This window comes from Ursus arctos, unplaced genomic scaffold, assembly GCF_023065955.2.
Source record: "Ursus arctos isolate Adak ecotype North America unplaced genomic scaffold, UrsArc2.0 scaffold_3, whole genome shotgun sequence".
In the NCBI taxonomy this organism is placed as follows: domain Eukaryota; kingdom Metazoa; phylum Chordata; class Mammalia; order Carnivora; family Ursidae; genus Ursus; species Ursus arctos.
In genome coordinates, this window is record NW_026622985.1 from 95,287,864 (window position 1) to 95,311,386 (window position 23,523).

The following is a 23,523-nucleotide window of genomic DNA, read 5'->3' on the forward strand; positions in this document are numbered from 1 at the left end:
AACAAACCATTTAAAAAATATCTGTAGGGGGGCGCCTGGGTGGCACAGCGGTTAAGCGTCTGCCTTTGGCTCAGGGCGTGATCCCAGCGTTATGGGATCGAGCCCCACGTCAGGCTCCTCTGCTATGAGCCTGCTTCTTCCTCTTCCACTCCCCCTCCTTGTGTTCCCTCTCTCGCTGGCTGTCTCTGTCTCTGTCAAATAAATAAAATCTTTAAAAAATATATATATATATCTGTAGGGGAGCCTGGGTGGCTCAGTCAGTTAAGCGCCCGACTCATGGTTTCAGCCCAGGTCCTGATCTCATGAGTCATGGGATCGAGCCCCAAGTCGGGCTCCAGGCTCAGTGTGGAGTCTGTTAGAATCTCTCCGTCCACCTCTGCCCCTCCCCCAACCCGAGCACATGCTCTCTCTACCCAAAAATAAATCTTTAAAAAAAAAAAAAAAAAAAGTCTATAAAAAGCCATACTTCTATCCATAGAACTTAAATGGGAAAGACAGACTGATAAGGGAAATAAGGGGAAAAAGACATGTTTTTGAAGTAGAAATTCAAGACTCAAACTCTGTTTCAAGTGTGTGTTAGATTTCCCTGTGAAATGAGAGACTGATACAACTAATTTAGCAATGGATTATGGTTTTGAACAGGTGAGGACCCCTAAAATACAAAGTCTGAGCCTACAAAAGGTTACGGTCACATCAGCAGCAAGGAATTACATCAATCCAAAAAATAAGATCGCCCTTAGCCAGTCAGCACGTACAGAGTAATCTGTTTTTGGTAAAATTTGTTTTTAGTGCGGCTGTCTCCCCTATTTATGGATTGATGTTCTTGATTTCACCTGATCCAGTGAAAAATACAAAGGCACATACATATCTGTACACACACATGCACGGGAGGACAGCAGCCCCTGCCAGTCCTGCGCTGGGAGAGGCCGTAGAGACACCAGAGCAAAGTCACAGAACACTCACCAGCCACATTCTGATTATGAAGGAAAAATTAATACACTAATCATCAAAGGTAAAAAAACATTCTTCATTTCACATTGCACTTAGCTCAAGAAAGAGAACTATTCTCCTTACTAGACTTCCCTCAGCAGAGTTTCAAACTTCAATTGTTCAAGAAAACTAGGTATATAAAGAATTCCCTCTTCTAGAAATAGAAATGTCTTAACTATTTGAGATTTTTTCAGAATACTTAATATTTTCACATAGGCATCTTGAAATACTGGTATTTCAAATAAGTTATTAAAATATTTTTCTAGCTAAATAAATTATGGGGGAGAACATATAAAATTCCCTGATCAAGAAATTATTAGAAAATTGAAGCATGGTGCTTTCTTAAAAACTTTATATAAAGGAGAGAACATGGAATGTTGAGGGGTTTTGTTTTTGTTTAATTTCAAAAGCAGCCTGTAGAATCTTGATGAAAATCTAAAGGCTTCAAGCAAAGGTAAGAGGACTGTTACGAGGCACGGTTCCAGCTATTCCCTATCCCTGTACGTGAGTAAACTGGCAATTCTAAAAAAATGGCTTAAAAATACAGAGCAGACCCTCAGAATGTTCTAATGTTTCACCAAGTAATGATGCCTCGAACACAGAACTGGGGAATCAGAGAATCACAGAGTTGGCACAGACCTCAGCCATCACCTATTTCCAGTGGTGATTTTACAAGTCAGGAAACAGGACTAACGGGAATAATTCGCGTGGCTAGTTAGCTGACAGCAGGTGTGCCAAGACCCTCATCCAGCAAGCCCGCCACATGGAGGAAGAGAAATCTCCCCTCTGGAATGTAACATGTCTCTTAAATACGTCTTCAGCTTATTGTCACGTGATAAATATGACAAAATAAATGAACACAGACCAGTACCAAGTGTCAGTGTTATCCATTAGCTTCTGCTCAAAGTACTGATCCTGTCTGCTCTGATTAGAACTTGGTATTAAGAATTCTTACTGAATGGGGGCACCTGGGTGCCTCAGTCAGCTGAGTGTCCGACTCTTGGTTTTGGCTCAGGTCATGATCTCAGGTTGTGAGATCGAGCCCCACATGGGGCTCCCCACTTAGCGGGAAGTCTGCTTGAAGATTCTCTCTCCCTGTCCCTTTCCCCACTCATATGCACTCCCACCCCAAATAAATAGATCTTTAAAAAAACTTCTTACTGAATATACTTATAGTTGGAATCACATAATTTCTTGTGTATATCACAGATATCAGACTTTTAATACTAAGTACCTTACAAAATATCAGTGTCAGAGCATAGGACAGTAGTAAGAGCAGGCAGCGACGGCAGCTAACAGTAAAGGCTCTTGTGTTCAAAGCACACAATAAGAGGCCTTAAGCATGACCTCATTTAACCCCACAAAATCCCCTAAGTATTAGGATTCTTATCCCCATTTTATAGATGGGAAAAACCAAGATTTAGGGAGGGTAAGTCACTCTAATTACATGGCAAATATGAACTCTGTACATCTGAATTTTAATCATTACACATCTGAAATACTAAAAAAAAAAAAAGTCAACCATCAACTACAAACTTTGGAATACTGTTTCTGACGTTCTAACCATTAAAATGTTAAAAGCTCTACAATAAGCATTAATACACATTCTAAAAGAACAGACTTCTACCTAATATCAGAAATGAGAGAACTGGATTTTATGCTTAAAATGGAGACCTACAGATAATATAAACCTAACAAAACATTTACTCCAAGGTTCTACTTTTGATCCTATTTAAGCACATAAAATTTCCCAGCCTGCCTGCCTTCCCTCCCCATCAGAAATGTTTTATACCCACCCACAGTCCATTCAGGAGCTGACCCTGGTTCCTCTAACAAGTGTCAAAGACAGAGCAGGCAGCCAATTTTAGGCTGAGGCTTTTATAAAGAAATTACATGATTCCAAGTTTGCAGAACCTGTTTCCAATTTACAAAATGGATTATGATCTGAAAGTTATTTGGAATACAAAATGGGATTCATTCTCAAACCAAAGCCATTTATCCTTCAAGCTTCATTAGAACACACAAGTCCCTCTAACAGAGAGGATCCATGATCAGATACCGAGCTCTGGCTAAGATGAACTGCCAAACCCCTACCATCGAAACATCTTCGTTATAGATAAGAATGGTAGACGCCCCCCCAACACCTAAGTAACCTAAGATCAGTAAGACTACCACATAGAAATCATAAAAAATATGTAACATCCAAAAAAGGCTCTTTCACCCAAGAAGTTTAAAAAATTCTCCCTTAAACAATGAATTAAAACATAAAATATTCCTTAAAGTTACTTATAAATACTAATACCAAACATAAGAACATAAGGGAGATTGAAACAATACTCTAGAGATAATTCATTGCATGTTAACCACATATATCCCAAAAAAAGAGGAAAGAATGAAAACAATGCAGGGGCACCTGGGTGGCTCAGTCGTTAAGCGTCTGCCTTCAGCTCAGGCTGTGATCCCAGAAGTCCTGGGATCGAGCCCCATATCAGGCTCCTCCGCTGGGAGCTTGCTTCTTCCTCTCCCACTCCCCCTGCCTGTGTTCCCTCTCTCACTGGCTGTCTCTATCTCTGTCAAATAAATAAAATCTTTTTTAAAAAAATGAAAACAATGCAAAAATCACATTCATAAAGAGAAAAATGGTAAATCTAATACAGTAGTGGATTCTGAGGGGAAAACACAAAACAGATTTTCAAAATAAAATAAAAGAAACCACTTCTGAAGCTCATCAAGAAAAATGAGAGAATGAAACTTAATTTAAGAAGCTAGAAAAGAATCGTTAGAACACTTAGATCAACTTTATACAAATAAATTTCAAAACCTAGGTGAAATAGATAATTTTCCAAAACTGATCCAGAAGCAAAAAAAATAAATAAAAGTACCTACTAGTACCAATATTACTTAACACTGTACTGAAGATACAACCCAATGTAATTACACAAGAAAATAAAGTCATAAATACTGGAAAGACAGAATATATCAGTAACTGCAGATAATTTACTTTCATAACTCGAAAGCTCAAATAAGAATCCACTGAGAAACTAATATAAACAAGGACAACTGAGTAAGGTATCAAGGTTATAAAACATATAGGATTTAAAGAGAAAAAGCCAGGCAACAACCCATCAATACCTAGAAATCATCTTAAGAAAGAACGTACAAGAGCTACATGAAGAAAATTTGAGGTTATTAAAGGACACAAAAGGAAACTTGATCATATGGTTACACTTAATCCTCATTTTAAGATATCAGTTTTCCCTTAGGTAATTAATAAGTTTAAGGGGATTCCAATAAACATATTACCTAGACTTTTTTTTTTAATTAGACAAACTAAAGATTCTAAAATTTACATTAAAAAATAAGCAAGAATAGCCAGGAGATCTCTGAATAAAGCCTCCTGGACAGAAAGACTCAAGGAACAAATGCAAAGAAGAAACCCAAGCACACATGGTGACAGGGAATGACGGCAGGCGGCATGGCAGCGACTGGGGGACTTTCCAGTAAATGGTATAGAAACAACTCCAAGCCTTGGAGGTGGGGAGGAGGGGTGGATCCAAAATTCTATCAGAATAAATTCCAGTGACTCAATGTTAGATGCAAAAGAACGAACCCCATCTAAACCCGGCGCATCGGGTTCACCTGGACATGCGGGAAATGACGCACGGGTACAGCCAGGGTTCCTCACTGTGGCGCTGTCAGCGCGGGAGACACAAAACAATGCAAACGCTGAGCCTTAGGAATCAGCTCGGCAAGCTCCCCGCCTCCCACGGCGGAAGTCTACGCAGCCTCCACAGCCAGGAGTAATACCCACCATATTTATTAAGTCAAAACGGGGAAAAGCCTGAATAGTATGGCACCTTTTGCGTAGGACAGCCAGAAAAAGAAGAATATCTTTGCATTTTGCCAGAAAAAATTGACATTAGTGGTGTAAAGAATGAGGTACAACCTCTATGGATGAGGGCAGAAGTGGCAGGGAGAGTTCACTGGACACCTCTTAATACATTTTTGAAACGCAGGTCATGTGAATGATGGTCTGTTTAAACAACGATGACTAAAAACAAGCCAGGTACTGTTTTAAGTATTTTACTCTGCGTAAACTACAGAGTAATAAATTTAATCCTCACAACCAAGAGCTTATGAAGTACTATGTTATTCTCTCACATAGACAAAAACAAAATTAAAGCACAAAATATTACATTTAACATATGTTTAATGATGTATTTACTGACTCACTTTACCTAGGAAAAACCTACGGGGTGTGATATTTTGTCGAAGTTAATGGAAAGCAACGAATACCTATGGAATCTATCAAGGCTAAATTATGAAGAGATTGGCTCTAGTGTCCAGAGAAGGAAACGGGGGCAGAGCGGCGGCTGGACCCACTGCTCCCACGTGCCTCACGCGAGCAGCCCGCCATTCCACAGAAGCAAACTTCCCTGGAGTGCAATCACTATCTAACTTCTCCTTCCGAGCCCGAATAAGGAGATAATTATCAGGTTCAAGGTTCATCAAAATGACTCAAATCGGAAGACCACAATAAAATAACTCCTGTAATAATGTTTAAAAGTAGTATCTTACTTCCTTTCATTCATTTGTACAACACGAAAGGTACAAGAAATGCTGCAACAACAAATTGGAGGGACCATTTCACAGACTTCCAAGGAGAGCTTCCGCCCAACTGTTTTTGCTAGAGTGGTATCTGAAGGCAATTTATAATAGTTTTAATAAAAACTGGACATAGTTTATAAAATGAATGTGTGTGAATTAAATCCAAGGCAACTCTGTCAAAGTTGTATGAAGACAACACTGCCGAGCCCGAGTAAGATATCTGACCTTCCTTTGATCAGGACTGGCAGAGCAGAGATGACTAAAATGAAGAAATCATCAAGATTAGGAAGGCGGTTAACAAGAGCAAGGACATAGGAAATATAATAGTTCTAAAAATCTACTTCAAATTTTTCTAATTAAAGGTAACTACACCACTAGCACGCACGCACGCACTTAAACCATTTCCAGGTCAGGATACATATCACACAACAAATTATGAGCAAAAACGCAAAATGAGACAAGATGTAACTGCTTGGGCAGGCTAATTAACATTACGAGGCGCCACTGGATAATGAGGTTGCTGTCAAAGAGCCGCAGGAACCCAAAATGGCCATCAGCACAAGGGAACGACTTCACACAGGCCAGAAGCCCCTAAGGGGGGGGGACCATGCCACAGATGGTCGCACTAAAACGTAACATGGAAAAAGCGAACTTTTATTAAGTAAACTCTGTTTAGGAAACCAAGGAGATATCAGATATCTTTTCAAACTATGTGCCTCAAAAGCAGCTGGTGCTTTTTAAATTGTTCTTAAAAAATTCCCGTTACCCAGGGGCACCTGGGTGGCACAGCGGTTAAGCGTCTGCCTTCGGCTCAGGGCGTGATCCCAGCGTGATGGGATCAAGCCCCACATCAGGCTCTTCTGCTGTGAGTCTGCTTCTTCCTCTCCCACTCCCCCTGCTTGTGTTCCCTCTCTCGCTGGCTGTCTCTATCTCTGTCGAATAAATAAATAAAATCTTTAAAAAAAAAAAAAAATTCCCGTTACCTGGAAAATTTCCTACGAAGCCTCAGTCCCCAGCAATGTCAGAAAAATACAGCAGTAGTATATGGGACACACTTAAATTTCATTAACAATATTTTAATTTTCTGCTTTCCCTGTACTCAAATGCAGATTTTTTTTTTTTAAGATTTTATTTAGTTGACAGAGACAGCCAGCGAGAGAGGGAACACAAGCAGGGGAAGTGGGAGAGGAAGAAGCAGGCTCATAGCAGAGGAGCCTGATGTGGGGCTCGATCCCATAACACCGGGATCACGCCCTGAGCCGAAGGCAGACGCTTAACGACTGCGCCACCCAGGCGCCCCTCAAATGCAGATTTTTTTTTTTTTGAGAGAGCGAGTATGAATGTGCATGGAGTGCAGGGGGCTGGGGGGAGGATGGGACATGCCAGAGGGAGAGAATCTCTAGCAGACTCCCCACTGAGTGCGGAGCCAGATGCGGGGCTTGATGCCACGACCCTAGGACCATGACCTGAGCCAAAATCAAGAGTCAGACGCTTAACCGACTGAGCCACCCAGGCTGTCCCCCAAATGCAGATATTTTTAAAAGTAACCTACTCAGAAGACCCAAAACAAAAAAAGAACCCACTAAACAGACAAGAACATATATAAGCATCCTTTCAACCAATTTCTTGTTCAACAAAATCTGTTCATCAATGTTGCAGTGCTGCTCTCGGCTACCAGCTAGTTCACGGTAATAGCTTTATTACAAAACAACTGCTTGGTTAGCATTTATGGAAAAACCACTGACCTGTATTCCAAATTAGTGGGAGACAGGCGGCCCAAATTAAACACGTGCAAAAGACTTCCCAGCAACCCTCAAGCAACAAAGTACAAAAGCACGATAATCTGATCCTAACATATTTTTCAATCATAACTGCCAGATTAAATGATAAATTCTAGTAATAATAAATGACAACACTTTCCAAGTTGCTTTAAGACATAATTCCACAACAAAGATAGAAAATGAAAACGTACAATAATTGCACTTACGATGTAGGAAGCAGTCATATTTAAAACATCGCCTACAGAAAAGCGTATGAAATGAATGCAAGCTCTGCTCCCTCTGAACAGATTTAGCATTTGGTCCGTCTATGTTCGGGGTACATTCAGGAGGAAGTGCGCCGGGGAGCTGCTGCTCGGTGAGCTCTTTATACCTAACATTAACCAGAAAAACACACGTGAAGGTGGAGCAAAAACGACTTCTCGGAAAATACAGTTTCTAAGCGGTGCCACGTATCATCTGTGATGCCCGTCTTGCCCAAAACACACAAGGAAACGTCTCACCGACAACCATCTTTATTTAGATGAAGAGCGAATTAAAAATTATGCACGGTGTATCAAGAATCAAGTTCCCCGGTAGGGTTCAGGTCATGAAAAATGTGACTATGTTCATTAACAAACTTCAACGACACTGACATTTCTACAAGTGTCCAGAGAAATTCTCCTCTCCACGTACGAGCGTCAGTGATGTCGTGTGTTTACCGCGCCTACAGTAACCGTCCTGAGCAAAGCGCCACAGACACAGGGTTTCGAGAACCCTGCCACAGTCAACAGAGGAAGCCCAGGGGCTCATCAGCTACCTTAGTTCCGTTTCTGATAAACCAAAATGCTGAGCTGCATACCGTACAAGGCAACACTGCCTCCAAAGAACAAATCTTACTTTTCCTTTAGTTCTTCTGCTGTGCCCTTATCTGGAAACATTGAGGAAATGGCTTCAAAAATTTTATCAGAAGGAAATTTCCGAGGTGGGCGGCTTTCTTTATCTAAATGGGGAAATACAAAAGGGAAAGAAGATGAAAGTAAACAAGTTTTCAATCCTTCCTTCTCTCCACGCAACTACACCTAACAAAGCGGATTTCCTAAGAAATTAGCAACTCTGTGTTTCACTTACTCCTGACGTATGTTACATGTATCCAGGGAGTGCTGGTGAGCCAGACAAAGAGCTCAACATAAATATGGAAAGTTTCAGGCCCCCCAGGATGCAGAAGACCCAGGCTGTGATCCCAGCTCTGCTACTGACCGGGTCTGTGACCCTGCCTGGCCACGGTCCACTGGGTTCTGATCTTCATCGTAAAACGAAGGAGAGGAGCCATGTGATCACTGCCTGTTACACAACCATTATGCCTCTTCCAGACTGCAGTTATTCCCCACATTCTTCTATGCCATTTAATAACGCACTCTGCCAAGTCTCCACCAGCTATGGGCTCCGGTTTGGGGTCCTCTGTGTTTCTGATAAGCCATCACTCGTGCAGGGGGTTAAAAGCATGGGCTCTCGAGTCAGTCAGAAAGGTTACCATCGCAGTGTTCTGGGTTCTGTTGTTTCCCAAGAGTGTAATCTTAAGTAAGTTCCTTAACTGCACTAAGCCTGTCTCTTCAACTATAAAATAGATCTGATGCTAACAGCCACCTTGTGTTGCTCAGAGAGTGACTGGCACCCACTCCTTGTACGTAGTCCATGATCAACAGGTTATATCATAACGATGATTATGATGATTGCCCAGCAAAATGCCCAAAACAGAGTACGTTCATTTGTTAGCCAAAGGAAATAAAGACGTCCAAGTACAGGATGAAATGTTACAAATGATATTCTTATTTTGATTCTATTACCATTGATACGATATTTCAGAAAAGAAAAAAGAAAAAGAAAGAAGGAATTAATATCTGTCTATACTCTATCGTTTTTGAAAAATGCTGTCATGGCCACACACAAACCTACCATCTCTGTTCTCCTCTAGATCTTTCTGTTTTTCTTCTCTTTCATCAGGATCGTCTCCATCATCATCATCATCATCATCATTGTACTGACCAAGAGCATTCACCAACTCCACAAAAATTTCATCATTTATAAACCCACATTCTGAAATTCATCAAGTCAAATGTCAGAAATACACAGAGGAAAGTGGTGATGACAAAAGTTAACGTACGCCTTTTCTAACCTGGAAGAAACAGCCGGGGCCTATTAATTAGCACTAGAACACTGTTGTTAAAATGAGGCGGGAGATCATTTTCAAGACCGACCTGAGGCAAAGTTAAGAAGAATTTCTCTTCAACACCTGTCATTTTCTCTTTAATCACACCATCCCCCACAAGTTTCCAGTGCCCGCTACTCAAACCTGATTCTCTAGAAACTAACTGTGGCCTCACCCTCCTCCCAATAACTCTTCCCGAGAGAAAGGACGGTGATGATGTTACACGCACTACCCTCCTGCCAGACTACTGTTGTGGGTTCTCCGGGATGGGAAGCACAGAAGCGGTGGTCACAGGGACAAAAGCACAGGTCCTGAGGCAGCTTAGTGGGGCGTCCTTCTGCGCACAGGGCCTTCTGGAGCCCATGCATCACACAAGCAGGGCCCTGACCCTAATTCTACTGTGAAGCAATCTTAAAATCTACAAATACTCAAACAACTCTATTTAATTTACATGTTACTGGCATTATAATTAAAGTTATAACCAACTATGCATCATTTTTAAAAATAGTTAGAGAAAACATTAAAATGTTTAGCCTTGAAAACAGGCCCAGGCCAGGCCAGCAAAAAACTTACTTTTGATATTAAAGAAAAATCTTTTTCATACCGATGCTTAAAAAATTCAAAATATCTCGATTCTTTGGCCCCTTTTTCCAAGAGAATAAACACAGGGCTCACCTCTATCCCCATGTACTTTTCCATCATAATTTTTTATGAGTTCTTCAATGAAAGTCCCATCCTGGTCTAAGACTTCATCCCCCATGTAAGGAATGTTATGCAAAACAGTTTCATCTTCCACCTAAAAATAAAAAAATGTATTTTAAAAGCAGGCTTATCCTAAATATCAAAATATTTTTTAAGTCAATGTGGTGTAAAATACGATTTTTCCCAAGTAGATGTCTCTACCCAGCTCCCCAGATCTAACTAACAGACCGCAAACTCTAAAACATAAAATAAAGACCCCTCCCACCAATAAGAATTACCTCAGAAATCAAACTGTTTATAGGGAAAAAAATTAAGAAAAAATACCTATTCACCTAATCTAACATGTCATCAATCATTAAAATTTACCATTATTTTCTGCACCTCAAGAAAAGAAAAAGTATTGCATATTACCACATGACCAATCAATTTTAAGACACACCCAGTGTCTCTGAATCAATGGAATATGGTTTATCAAAACCACTTAAAATAGCCGTACAACAGAAGATAATAACATAAGGATTTCTAAACGTCACTTGATGATCTAGCTATTCAGAGACCTTCAATATGATAAAAATCTAGGGGATGTAAAATAGAGCATCATAAAGTTTATGCCAAAACAATTTGCTCTTCTACATAAAATAAGAACATTCTACAATTACATACAGTATTTCAATGCTGAGAGGAACAAGATGCCTATCAAAGCTGATCATGCTAAGCAGGAAGAGAGATGAGTTTATGAAGGCTTGGAAGACAACAAGGGAAAAAGAAGGCACTAACTTAACAGGGAGAGCCGATCCAAGAAAAGTTCGGGAGAAGGGAGAATTTAAGAACACAAGAGACTGGAAGCACACATGCATGGGAGGAAGAGAATCTTCAACGAAGGATAAAAAAGACAGTAATCATAGATCAAGACTAGAGAATTCTGAAGTCCATATTTAAAGAGACTAAAGTGAGGACAGGTTAAAAAGAGAATTTTAGAAGGATAATTCTGATAAACAGAGTGGACTGGCTAGGAGGAGAGGAGGACAGGGCAGTTGCGGCCAGTGTAGGAGCCTCAGACAGGGAGCACGATCGACAGCCAAGAATACACCAAGAAAAGGCCACGAGACACGCATGGGACTGTCACATAGCAGCAGGCGGGAAAAACGAAGAGAAGGGGAAAATCTCAACTAATCCCCAGGTAACAAGTTTAGGACAACTGCAAAGTTCAGAAAGACCACAGAATCTTAGACGAACAGAGAAAACGGAAATTGGGAGAGAAAGTACATAAGGGATACAAAATTAAAATTTAGATTTTAATGCACTGATCTATCCAGAGCCAAACTTACGAACAACTAAAGAGTCCAGTTTGCACCACATCTCACTTTCACTAATCCCATTTAAACTAGGAGTGTTAATATTTCTGGATAAAAGCCAAAATTAAGTCACACTTGCCTCTTCTGTCTTCCTAACTGTATCGTGTAAGCTTTGCTCCCCAAAACATATCCTAACCATAATAAAGATAGTCTGCCTAATTTGCCTTGGTCATTGACCAGCAAAACCCATGGATAATTCTAAATAATACTGACAACTCTAAACACTATATCCTTTCAGAAGTTTAGTCTAAGAAAATATGAAATCTCCCATTACGCTCTTGCAATATAATTCTTAAACTAAATGTTTCTGCATGAAGCCTTATACACACGAGGCAATTAGAGAAGAGTATCTGAAGTTTGTCTTTAATCTCCCACTGTGAAATCTTTAAGTTACTAAAGATATAAGAAACATCTTTAAAAAAAAAAAAAAAATCAAGGTGCATGGCTGACCTAGTTGGTAGAGCACATTACTCTTGATTTCAGGGTTTTGAGTTCAAGCCCCACGTTGGGCATGAAGTCTACTTAAAAAAAAAAAAAAAACCTAGTAAGCAATTCCCTAAAGCAGGCTCATCAAGGACTCCTATCAACATTTTTAGCTTCTTTTACATATCAAGTAAATAATAAAACTATGTATTTTTTTACTTAACACAAGAATGCACACTCAAATTTCTCTCGTTTCACCTTCCTTCATCCTACTTCTATAAAGAATTAAATACCAGCATTTCATTACAAAAGCTATTGGGCCAGTGTTATCTGTGGAAATATGCTGAAGTTTGTGTTTTATAAGCCTTGAGAATATTTCATAATGTACATTATCATTTAATAACATGCTGCCTAAAACTGTTTCAATAAAAAGTTCTCAATTAACAAAACCTCTAAATCAGACTGAAATTACAGAATACTGACTGACCTTTTCAAGCATAAGAACTATAAGCTTCATCTTTTAAACATATTTTTAATCCCAGGTAGGATTTCCGCTTAACACTTTTCCTTTAGAGAATATTTTAACTAGGAAACTCTAGAAAAAAGACCACCACCACAAAGGCTTATTAAAATATGTATGGGGGGGGGGCACCTGGGTGGCTCAGTCGTTAAGCATCTGCCTTCGGCTCAGGGTGTGATCCCAGAATCCTGGGATCGAGCCCCACATCGGGCTCCCTGCTCCACTGGGAGCCTGCTTCTTCCTCTCCCACTCCCCCTGCTTGTGTTCCCTCTCTCACTGTGTCTCTGTCAAATAAATAAATAAAATCTTTAAAAAATATATATAAATATATATATACATAAATATATATATGTCAGTTTAAAAAAAAAATCACTGAGTGTTATCATTTCAATAACTTTTTTTACTTATATTATTCTTGATTCACCTTGACAAGAAAATTGTGTTTTACTTAAAATAAGTGATTATCAAGTAAGCAGATGACGCATGATTTACATACCATAAAATTCTGCTGTAGGGGAGACCACGAATACATTATGGGGACTGAAGCAACCGCATTCAGAGTCTTTAATGGGATGACTTGTGTTGGAAAATCCAAGTCACTGGTCACTGAACACTAGAACAGAAAAAATAAAATTGACTCATAAGAATTAAAGGACGACCTTAAGCTGTCAACATATTACAAAGGGACATTGCCCACTTAAGATAATTTTGAAAAGGAAATTCCTTTACCTAAGACAACAAGGTTCCTAAAAACCATGAGGGATTCTCTCCTTCTTACTTTCTTTTACTTAGGGTGAAAAAAATGCTTCAGATTTTGCAAATTTTCAAAAGTTTCCAAGAACCCTTCTCATACTTACCAGTATCAATCAGAATCAAAAACCGTATTTGCTAGCCTCAGGTTAACTCACTATAAATTTCCTAGCTCAATGCTTAATTTCTTTTACATCTCAACCACATGAATAATATTACATATACCAAACATGCCTCTTAAATCTCACTTAATAAGAATATGGAAACTCTTAGGTTCACCTTTCTTATCTTTATCTTCCCTTTAAAAAAAACCCAAGCATCATTTGCTGATATTATCAGATGATAAACAAAGATGAAGGGTAATAACAGATCTGAGTTTCAATCACAACAAAAGAAGCTCATATCCATTCTGTAAAAGTATAATCTCTAAATTAATAACTAATATTATTAAGCACTTTCTATGTGCGAGGCACTATTTTAAACACATTACAGGTCTTACCATATTTTGTCCTCATGACAACACTGTAAGATGAGGACTAATTCTTAGTCCCCATTTTACAGGTGAGAAAACTCAGGTGAAAAAAAGGTTAAGTAACTGGCCCAAAGTCATCCATTAGGTAGGGCTAGAATTTTAAACCCAGAAAGAAAGTCTGACTCTGGAGCCTCTGCTCTTACCCACTACACATACTGCCCCGATCCCATATGTTTAGAATGTTTAAGTGCATCTACTCTCTTGAAATACCGTATTTCATCCAACCTGTGATGACCTCAATTTCAAGGCATTCCATTACTTTCTGCATCAGTGAGAAAATAATGTTGCCAGTTAAACTGTAACGTAATGCTTTCTTATCACAGCAATTTTAAGATGCATTCTAGCTTCAGATGTTAAAATGTTCAAAATTTTGCATCTTTGATTCTATGAAATACGGTAAAAATTGTGCCCAAGTGACCACAGCACTTTCTAGCCTGTCTAGGAATCCAGCTTTTCTTAGAGTACCATTACCCAATTATCAGGCTTCCAAGAACCTTCTCAAAAATACCCTTGGACATCTATTCATAATCTACAATCAGTGAAAACAGAGCAAAAAAGAAGAATTGAAGGAATAAAATGAAACAAAAAATCATATATATACACACGCATAATTATTAAAGGCTTAATTTTTATTTGAGAGGTCTTAAAAATAGCAGGACTAGAGCTGGTGAAATTACAGTGAAAATCTTTGGCTTACAGGCCACACCTGGCCCTCAGCGTCTCATCAGGCCAGGGGGACAATCTTGCAATGGTCACAGTCACTGCAGCAGAAAATAGTTCCTTCCTGGTGGAAGTGAAGGTTTAAAGATAAGAGTAGTTAGAAAGAACTGTGACAGTGATTAATCCATTAATTTGCTTTCCAAAAGGGCCAAGATAAAGATAATAATACTAGAAAGCTCATAGCTCAAGTAAATGAGAAGGTGTGAACAGTTCACTAATACTCCAGAGCCACCATCCCTCCCTGTTCCGCACTCTGATCTCGGATACGATTCTTCATCCATCCGTCCAATAACCCAATAATAACAGCAGTTAACATTTATTGAGCACGTACTGTGTTGCAGGCACTGTGCTAAGTGCTTTGTATACATCATCGTAACCACTGCTCCTCTCAGCCTCCAGGGTCACAACCTCACAAACAAGGAGGAGACTGAGGCTCACGAAGTTAAATATCCCGCCTAGTCAGCAAGGGAGGAAGTTACCAAGCCAGGATGGAAACCTAAGTCTGACTCCGACACCCACATGCCTCATCTCTGTGCTGCCCTCCTGCCCTTGAGATGCTCGCAGGGTCGGAGACCAAGCACAGCTGTGCACGGGCTGCTGCCCCAGAGACGCCCCCTCCCCTAGGCCCTCCTCTTAGTCCTATTACTACCAAGTCACCTCTGCTCCTCCCAGCCTAACTGTGGGGCCAGGAGCACTCATAATGACTGAATCAAGTATTATACACTGTCCGGGGATTTTAAGTACAAAGTAATTGTAATTTCTTACCAAAAAAAGTATACAGTTTTGGGGTTTTGTTGTACAGGGAAGTAAATTAATACCGTGGCTTTAATTCTGACGATTAGCCTCCTTCAGAGCTTGGTGGGGGTGAGGGAGAGCGTCTTGCCTCTCCAACTCTGACTTATCCACCTGCTTTACTTAACATCTGAACCCAAGGTCGTACTTAAGGCTAGACAGCTTAATATTCCATTCAACTACCAGATAGGAGGGACTTTGCTTCATCTGTTTGCTCTAAGGATACAGAAAATGCTCTGAATCTACTGAATGAGGTCCACTGACCTTTCCCCCGAACAGAAAGAACTCAGAGAAGCACACAAGTATGAAGGCCAAGGCTGCAGCACTAAGAACTACCTCCAACCTCACACCTCTGTCAGAACCCATCATCTCAACCCTGAGACCTATGAGAGTCACCAAGGGGCCAGAAATCAGCTCTCTGAGGGCAAAAGCAGCTGAGACAGTGAGGTTTTACTTCTGTCTCGCAATGATACTCAGCACAGTGTCTCAAAAAAGAGTAGGCACTCAAAAAATGTTTCTGGAATGAACAGACTACATTTGCTGATTTTGCCTAATGGAGATTTCACTCCAATTTCTCTTTAAAGCTAAGAGAGCACCTACTTAGAAAATTGAAGGCTTACACCCACCTCATTATCTGTATAGTATCTCTAGAAACCTAACCCGTTCCTTAACTATTAACCTTAACTAATAACCATATTCCTTCATTTATAAAATAATATTCAAATGCAAAAGCATTTGTTGGTAAAACAAGTTTGGGAATTCTTATTTATTGACTTAACAGGAAAATTACTCAAAAAATTCCAGTTACTTACCAGTAACTTTTTTTTCTTTGAAAATGTATCATCCTTGACAGTTTATGTAATTAAGTCTTAAATCACTCAGAATACTGAAAAGGATTTTGACCTCATGGGTCTCCAAAGCATTTTACCTGATCAGTCAACTGTCCTGGACTCAGGAACTCACTAGGAGACCTACATCAACAAATAAAATTCTCCACTTCTCGTTCCTACTTGAGGATCACACAAGGAAGTCATTACAGGTGATTCATCATCAATGGTAAAGAAGGAAAAAAAACTCTATTAGTTATCAAGGATGCTACATTTTCAGAGAAACACAGCTTACTGGTAAGTGACCGGGTTCCTCTGAGGATGGATAGACTTACATCAACCAGCTGGTACAATAGGCGACTGTGTGGCTGGACCACTGGGAGCTGGAGAGGGAAGTCAAGCCAAAAATAGTAGTTGTAGGAGTACACAACCAAACTGAGACTCTTGGCAGAAGGCTGGTTCCAAGTAAAAACTGTGTTATGGAAAATCGTAGAGGGAAGAGCAGGTGAATGGCCTGCAGGGAAGGGAAAGAAATTAACACACCCTACTATGTGCCAGGCACTGTGCTAGAGACTTTACCAAAGTTAACTTCTTTAAAATCCACCGCTACCCTACGAGGTAGGTATGACTCCCCATGTTACAGTGGGACATCCCCAAGGAAAATAGCCATGGCCATCTGGTCTCTGAACAATCTTTAACATCAGAAGGGTGAAGTCCAACTTCCGTATAGCGGGGGGAAAAAAATACAGTCAGTTAGCCAAGTTAAAAATTTTCTTGGATACTGGTTGGTCCATTTAATTCATGCCAGAGACACAATGAACTGTTGATACTGTCTAGTATTCTTCAGCCTTTCCAAGGAAAAACAGTAAGGAACCATCTTACACCTAAGGAAGGAAAGAAGGCATCAACTGCCACCTAAACTCTAGAGAAAAGCAGAGGATGATTTCTGAAACTGCCTCTATTCCTCAAAATCACAGGAGAGAAAAGATAACACAGCCAAATCTTAAGCTAGCCCTTCTGGCGAAAATGATAGTGTATATAATTTAATTTCAGACTGCTTTTATTTGAAGAAGTCCCAAGGAAAAAAACTGGAATGAGTAACTACCAAGTTTGGATCAAAAGAAGCTAGACAGAATGAGTTCCTAACCAGGTTTTGGAGGCTGATTAGGAGAAGGGGAGAGTACAAGACACGAGAGGCTCCAGCGGAAGATGGTCAGAAATAAAAACCAGGAAGAAAAATTCCTCATCAGATCATGACACAGACATATTTAATACAAGCAGCTAATCAAGGGTGTTGGAGCTAAGGAATCAAAGAGTGGCTCATAACCAAATTGTAAATTATTTCCATTTTTGTTGTTAAATATGTTACAGAGCCATCCCAGATTGGAGGAAGAAACTACCTGCAACACAGGGCTCTTGCTTCTGAGTTCACTTACACGTTACAGAAAGATAGCATCCTCGAAGTGTCAGTTCTTACACTTCTTATCAGGAGGAAACCCCCCCCACACACGCACACATGCATTTAACATAGAACACAGAACATTTGGAACGCAATTTCAGGAACTTTAGACCCTTAAAACTCTTCCCTGCATCCTAATTTCAAAAGCCTAATCCCGAATGAAAGCAACCATAAACATATCAACCTAGTTAATTCTATTAAAACCCAACGCACAGGGAAAACCCACTGCAGTCTGGGGTCAGAAGGGGCTGTATTAAATCGCTCCCCATAATCTGCAGTTTTGCTAAAATAACTGGAAACCAGAAACTGAACGATAGCTAATACGCAAATTTTGGTGAAACTACAAAACACCCAAAAGACACATGAAGCAGCTAACTGGAGCCACGCAAACTCAAACACCTAATTCAAGAATAGTCCTATGAGTGGGAAATAGGATTATTTCTGTCCCTGAAAAAAACAAAGACAAAAACAAAAGAAAGCAGAAACAAAGAAATGGAAGACCGAGTACTACTGGAGCCCCTGGTTTCCGTTAAGCCGCAGCAGCGTGCTGGTTCTGAAGCCGCGCTTCCAGGCGCCGCGTGGGCTGACAGCGACAGGGCAGGAGCAGTGCGAATTACTGTGGAGAGAGCCAATGACGGCACCAGGCCATGGCCTCTGAGGGGAAGCACCAAGTCCGGGCTCAGGGGGTAGATCTGCTCAGGGGGTAGACTGGGGACCACCGATCAGGTCAGCCAAGTCTGATAATTTTTGCAGAAAAGATTTCTAACTGTTATTTCTAACTGCTATTTACTAAGCAGTGTTGCAACAACTAGAAAGATAAATAGAAAAATACTAAAAACCAAATCCCCATTCATTTTTATGTTTATAAAATTTTATGTTTATAAACATTTCATGTTTATACCAAAGAAAATTCCTGATAAGTGAAAACAACTAAACGAAGATGGAAAGGTAATGTATATAATCTTTACATCTGAGCCTTTAGAAACACAGAAATCAAAAGAAATTCTAATTTGACTATGTAAACATTTAAAACTTCTACAAATCAAAATATACCAGAAATAACATCAAAATGGGAGGATCTGTAAAACATGATTTAAAAATGAATATTTAATAATATACAAAAGTCCTTAAAAATCCTAAGAAACAGTCCAACTTAATTTTAACATATCCAACACCTAACAGCCAATTATGAAATATAAACAAACAACAGAAACTTTTATACCTCGAGTAATGAAAAGCAAACAAACTAATAACTTTTTAACTATCACACTGACAAAGATCCAAGAGACTGATATTATGCGTTGGGAACAGAGATAAACAGACACTAACATGAACAGCTGGTGGGGTACAGATGGAAAATCTTTGGGGGGGAACACTGTGGTGATATCCATAAAAATTTAAATATGCATATCCTCTTGACAAAGTCATTTTATTTCCAGGAACTTCTCCTAAAAAATTACTCAAAGATACAAAGATGTAGATGAAGGGTATTGACCGAAATACTAGCTGCAAAAGTACAAAAATAAAAACCTACATGTGCCTCTATTAACAGGGCAGTAAATGATGGTATATTCGCAGTATCAAGCACTGCGTTCTTAGAGACTGAGGACCTGGACAGAGGCCGCAGAGTGATGGCCCAAAATGCAGGGGGTGGGGAGATGGGCAAAATGGGGGAGGGGAGTGAGACAGAGTTTCCAGTTAGGGAAGGACTAAGTCACAGGAACAAAAGGCACAGCAGGGGCACCTGGGTGGCTCAGTTGGCTGAGCAGCCGACTCTTGGCTTCGGCTCAGGTCACGATCTCAGGGTCGTGGGCTGGAGCCCGTTTGGGCTCCGCACTTGACAGGGAGTCTTCTTGAGATTCTCTCTCTTCCTCTCCCTCTGCTCCTCCCCACCGTGTACTCTCGCGCTCTCACACGCTCTCTCTCAAATTAATTAATTAATTTAAAAAAATAAAAGGCACAGCCTAAGGAATATCATCAATAGTACTGACACAGTGTATGGTGACAGATGGTGTAAACACTTGTGAGCACAGCACGAGGTGCAGAGAAACTGAATCACTATGTCCTACACCTGAAACTAATGTAACAGGGTGTGTAAACTATACTCACAAAAAAAAATTTTTTTTAAGTGATGACCCAAATTGGCAGGCACATTTTATCTGGGCAGTAATCATTCGAAATACAATATATATTATCATTATTAATATGTTATATGTAGAAAAAGAGATGAGAAATTTAAAAAATCATAGGGGTTACACTACAGGAACTTCTGCCTTCTATTTTATATATTTCAGTGTAATCTGAATTCTCAAGAGTCATTTTGCAATGATGGCCTTTCAGCTGAAGAGAACAATTACAGTTTCATTAACCCAACAGATATTCACATGACCTGGTATAAAACTGCATCAATCAATACAAGGTAGCTCATGAAATCTGCCCAACCCTCCCCACAAACGGTACTCCGGTAACATTCTTCTACAAAATCCAGTCAGAGAAGATAAAGCAGAATCCTAAGCAGTAAGTTTAAGTCAATCCATGTTATTCTAGAAGTTCTAGGTCTAATAAAATTTTATTTCTTCAGAGCAATAAACAATTTTTAACAATGCAGGCTAAACAATCATTTCCTCTGGTTCAATCTATTCTTAAAGTAGCTGTCAAACTTTGGCTTTGCATTTTGGGAAAAGAACTGATCTTTGCAGATCAGTGATCTTTGATCTTGATCAATGATCTTGATCTTTGTTGTCAGTTAAACAGCTGACTATCCGTGTATGTAAAACACCAACTATATACACAATGTTCGAGGAGAAAAACAGCAAATTAAAAGCGACTTCTGCTGGTTTATTAGGTGTACAAAATAAACATTTGACATTTTTGAAAAATTTACAAATGTCAAATACAGAATCTTAAGTTTAAAAAATAAACTCAGACATCAAGTATAGGATATATATTTAATATGACAGTGATATATAACCGCAAACATCATAAGTGACCTTTATTTTTTTTAAATGACCTCTTGGAAAAGCATAGAACATGTACAACATCAGTTCCTTTCAAAAAAAAAAAGGAAAGCCTCCTTTATGGTCATGTAAGAAATGTTCCCTCTATTTCAGCCTAGAGAAAGCCAGAAAGGAAGCTAAGGCTACAGTGATTTGAAAAGTTATGTGGGTGGGAAGGACGGGCAGAGTTAACACAGGACTCAACTCTCCAAATAAATACCAATAAATGGTTAAAGAAAGGCAAAGAGCTACAGTAAGCAACTTGGTGCCTCAAGGAACTAGTTTCCAAGAAAGGATGGCTGTGTTCAGACTAAGAACCATCCATTTATCTCTAAGACATGAGAAAAATGACCTGGCTCCCTGCCATATTTGCTCAAATGGCTCATGAGAATCTACACCTACTGGTTCTACAATCCTGAAATTTACAAAGAAAAGCAAGCACGTAACTATATTGAAAGTTCAGAGTGTATTTAAGAGCACTAAATTATATATTGGGTACACTAGTGTATTATTTTTTCTTTGCAAATAGTAACAAATTTCTATTTACAATTAACTGAGGAAAGTCCATTAGGAGTCAAACACTGCAATCAAGTGTTTACATGTAAACAAGACAATGTTATCCTTTCTCCTTCAATAAAAATAATAAGTCCTAACTGCAAACATATAAAAGAACTTACATTCTGTTATTTTGATAGAAGCCTCTCTACCACTCCCACAAAAAAATTTGCAAATATCAAATGATAGATGATGAACTCATAGTCACTTCAAATATTACTTGGAGGATCAAACCTGGATGTATTAAAATGTTTTAATTCTTCATAAATGAGACGACTATGATGTCTTTCTAATGATGCTGCTGTGTTAGGCATCCTGAAGAAGCCCCACATTTAAATATACACTAAAAATTCTATTTTCATTAGTAAACAAGACACAAAATTCCTACAAGAACATTAAATTCTCCTGGGAATCTAGAAATGCATACTGGCAGGGTATTTTTAAATTACTAAACCAATCAAACCACTTGCCTACAAGACAGACATCATTTGAGCAAGCCTCTCTTTCAGACATAATACACACAGGTAATAAAAATCTTGATATGAAGAATCAATGAAGGAAAGTGCCATCTGGTTTTTAGCAGGAAATGGACAAATGTACAAAATGAAATGCACTCATAAGAACTACGAGAGTAACTCCAAAACCAGTTTCTTCAGTAAAACTGGAAAAACAGACACACTGAAGAACAGTGAAGACTTACAGAAGATAAAATTTTTTACTGGTAAGACAACATAACGAAAGTCAACTAGAAGCAATGGTTTTTATAAACGGCCACATACTCTGTCAATACGGTGTGCATCCCTTGGTCTGTGCTTATCACTTAGTGATATTAAGGTGACTGCTCCTTAAAGAGATTGACTGAAGAGCAAAGGAAATAAACATAAAACACACTGCCACTGTCTTCAAGAATTCAGGAGTATTTTTAAAAAGAAAAATATTGACATATTCTGTATAAAAATTTATGGGCAACACTGATTAGGTTCTGTAACCTCAACACCAAAAAATAAATACCCACAAGTATCTTAGAAACACACATGAAGAATACACTATATTACAGACAGGGCGTCTCTAAGTTCAACTGCAGGGCTCCTTGATCTGAAGTCAGTGTCTACAGCGGCCACTCCGTTAGATCAGGGAGTGCGACCTTTGTCAGACATTCTTCACTAAAACAACCTGGATAAAAACCAGTCATTTTAAAACTGAGCACATCTACTTTACACGCACAGAAGGGATTAAAGTATAAGACTTGAGTGAAAAACTGAAAATTGTCGTTGAACGGTCCTCATACCACAAAGGATTTAAACTGAAGACAGCACTTACAAAGGACTGGCTTATAAAAATAAGCAGTTAATTAAAACAATGTTATAACAGCACTTCCCCATGTTGAAAGCCACAGACTTTAGGTGTTTGGACCAACACTGCAGTCTGAACTTCTGCCAAGCCTACTACTAGGAAAGTCTTTGCAAAACACACTAACTTTTATTTATCCTCCTGCTTCTGACCTACTTCGGACTCCAACTTTTAAAGCATATAAAAGAAATCGACATACAGCTGGGAATGCTCAAACTGAAGAAGAATAAAACAGGATACAGCCTCATCTGCAAAATAAGGAGACTAGACAGAGATCATTAAAGTCCTTTTCAATCCTAAAATTTTATTATTTTTATTGTGAGAACACCAAAAAGCTTATCACAAACTACATAAAAGTTCAGCTTTCCAAAAGTCAGTGATGATGGTTTTAAAGGGGGTTGGAGGTGGGAGAAGTAAACGATGAATCATCTGAAGCAGAACCAGCTATCAAGAGTAGCTCGAAAACTAACAGCCCTGACCAGGTCACCGTTCCATGCAACAAAAACTGAGTTCCTGAGGCGGAGACTGATTTCCCTCCATTCCCTCTTATTTTGTGAAAATGGTTTTCCTCACCCTGCGTGGGGTACTAAGTTTAGAAACAATTCTGTCTTATTACAATGCTAATTTCTTCTTACAATTTCTCACGTAAACTCACATTAAAAAGTTAGATTATCTTTACATTCAATGATTTCTTTCCATTTGACAAAACTAAAAGCAAAATTCGTAAATATTCATTCGAATGAACTGTACTTAAAATTATATTATGAACAACTCAAGTTGTACAGAAACAAGGACCTTTACTCATTTCCTAGTGTGTCTGAGCAAAGTGTGCTCTTCTGGGCCTGTATCAGATCAGTGGAGCAAGCAAACTGACTAGTCTTCCAAGGCCCAGTGTCCTCGTCCAGGGGGAGAAAAAGGCCTAAGATAACTATCACAAAGATCAACGGAGGTTCATGTGTGCAGAGTACCCAGCACATT

General features: G+C 39.3%; 1 protein-coding gene across 3 annotated transcripts in view; it reads right to left on the reverse strand.

Annotated features, from left to right (window-relative positions):
- EZH2 (enhancer of zeste 2 polycomb repressive complex 2 subunit) overlaps positions 1–23,523 on the reverse strand; it is a 55,949-nt gene that overhangs the window by 13,295 nt on the left and 19,131 nt on the right. For 2 of the 3 annotated variants that reach the window (XM_057304494.1, XM_026479105.4), the window contains exons 4-8: positions 13,061–13,177; positions 10,240–10,360; positions 9,312–9,452; positions 8,256–8,358; positions 7,586–7,749 (exon numbers count right to left, since the gene is read on the reverse strand). In XM_057304494.1, coding sequence (XP_057160477.1) covers positions 7,586–7,749; positions 8,256–8,358; positions 9,312–9,452; positions 10,240–10,360; positions 13,061–13,177 — 646 coding nt within the window. Of the gene's footprint in view, positions 1–7,585; positions 7,750–8,255; positions 8,359–9,311; positions 9,453–10,239; positions 10,361–13,060; positions 13,178–16,520; positions 16,700–23,523 lie in introns of all 3 variants that reach the window. The other variant, XM_057304493.1, reaches the window with a different exon arrangement.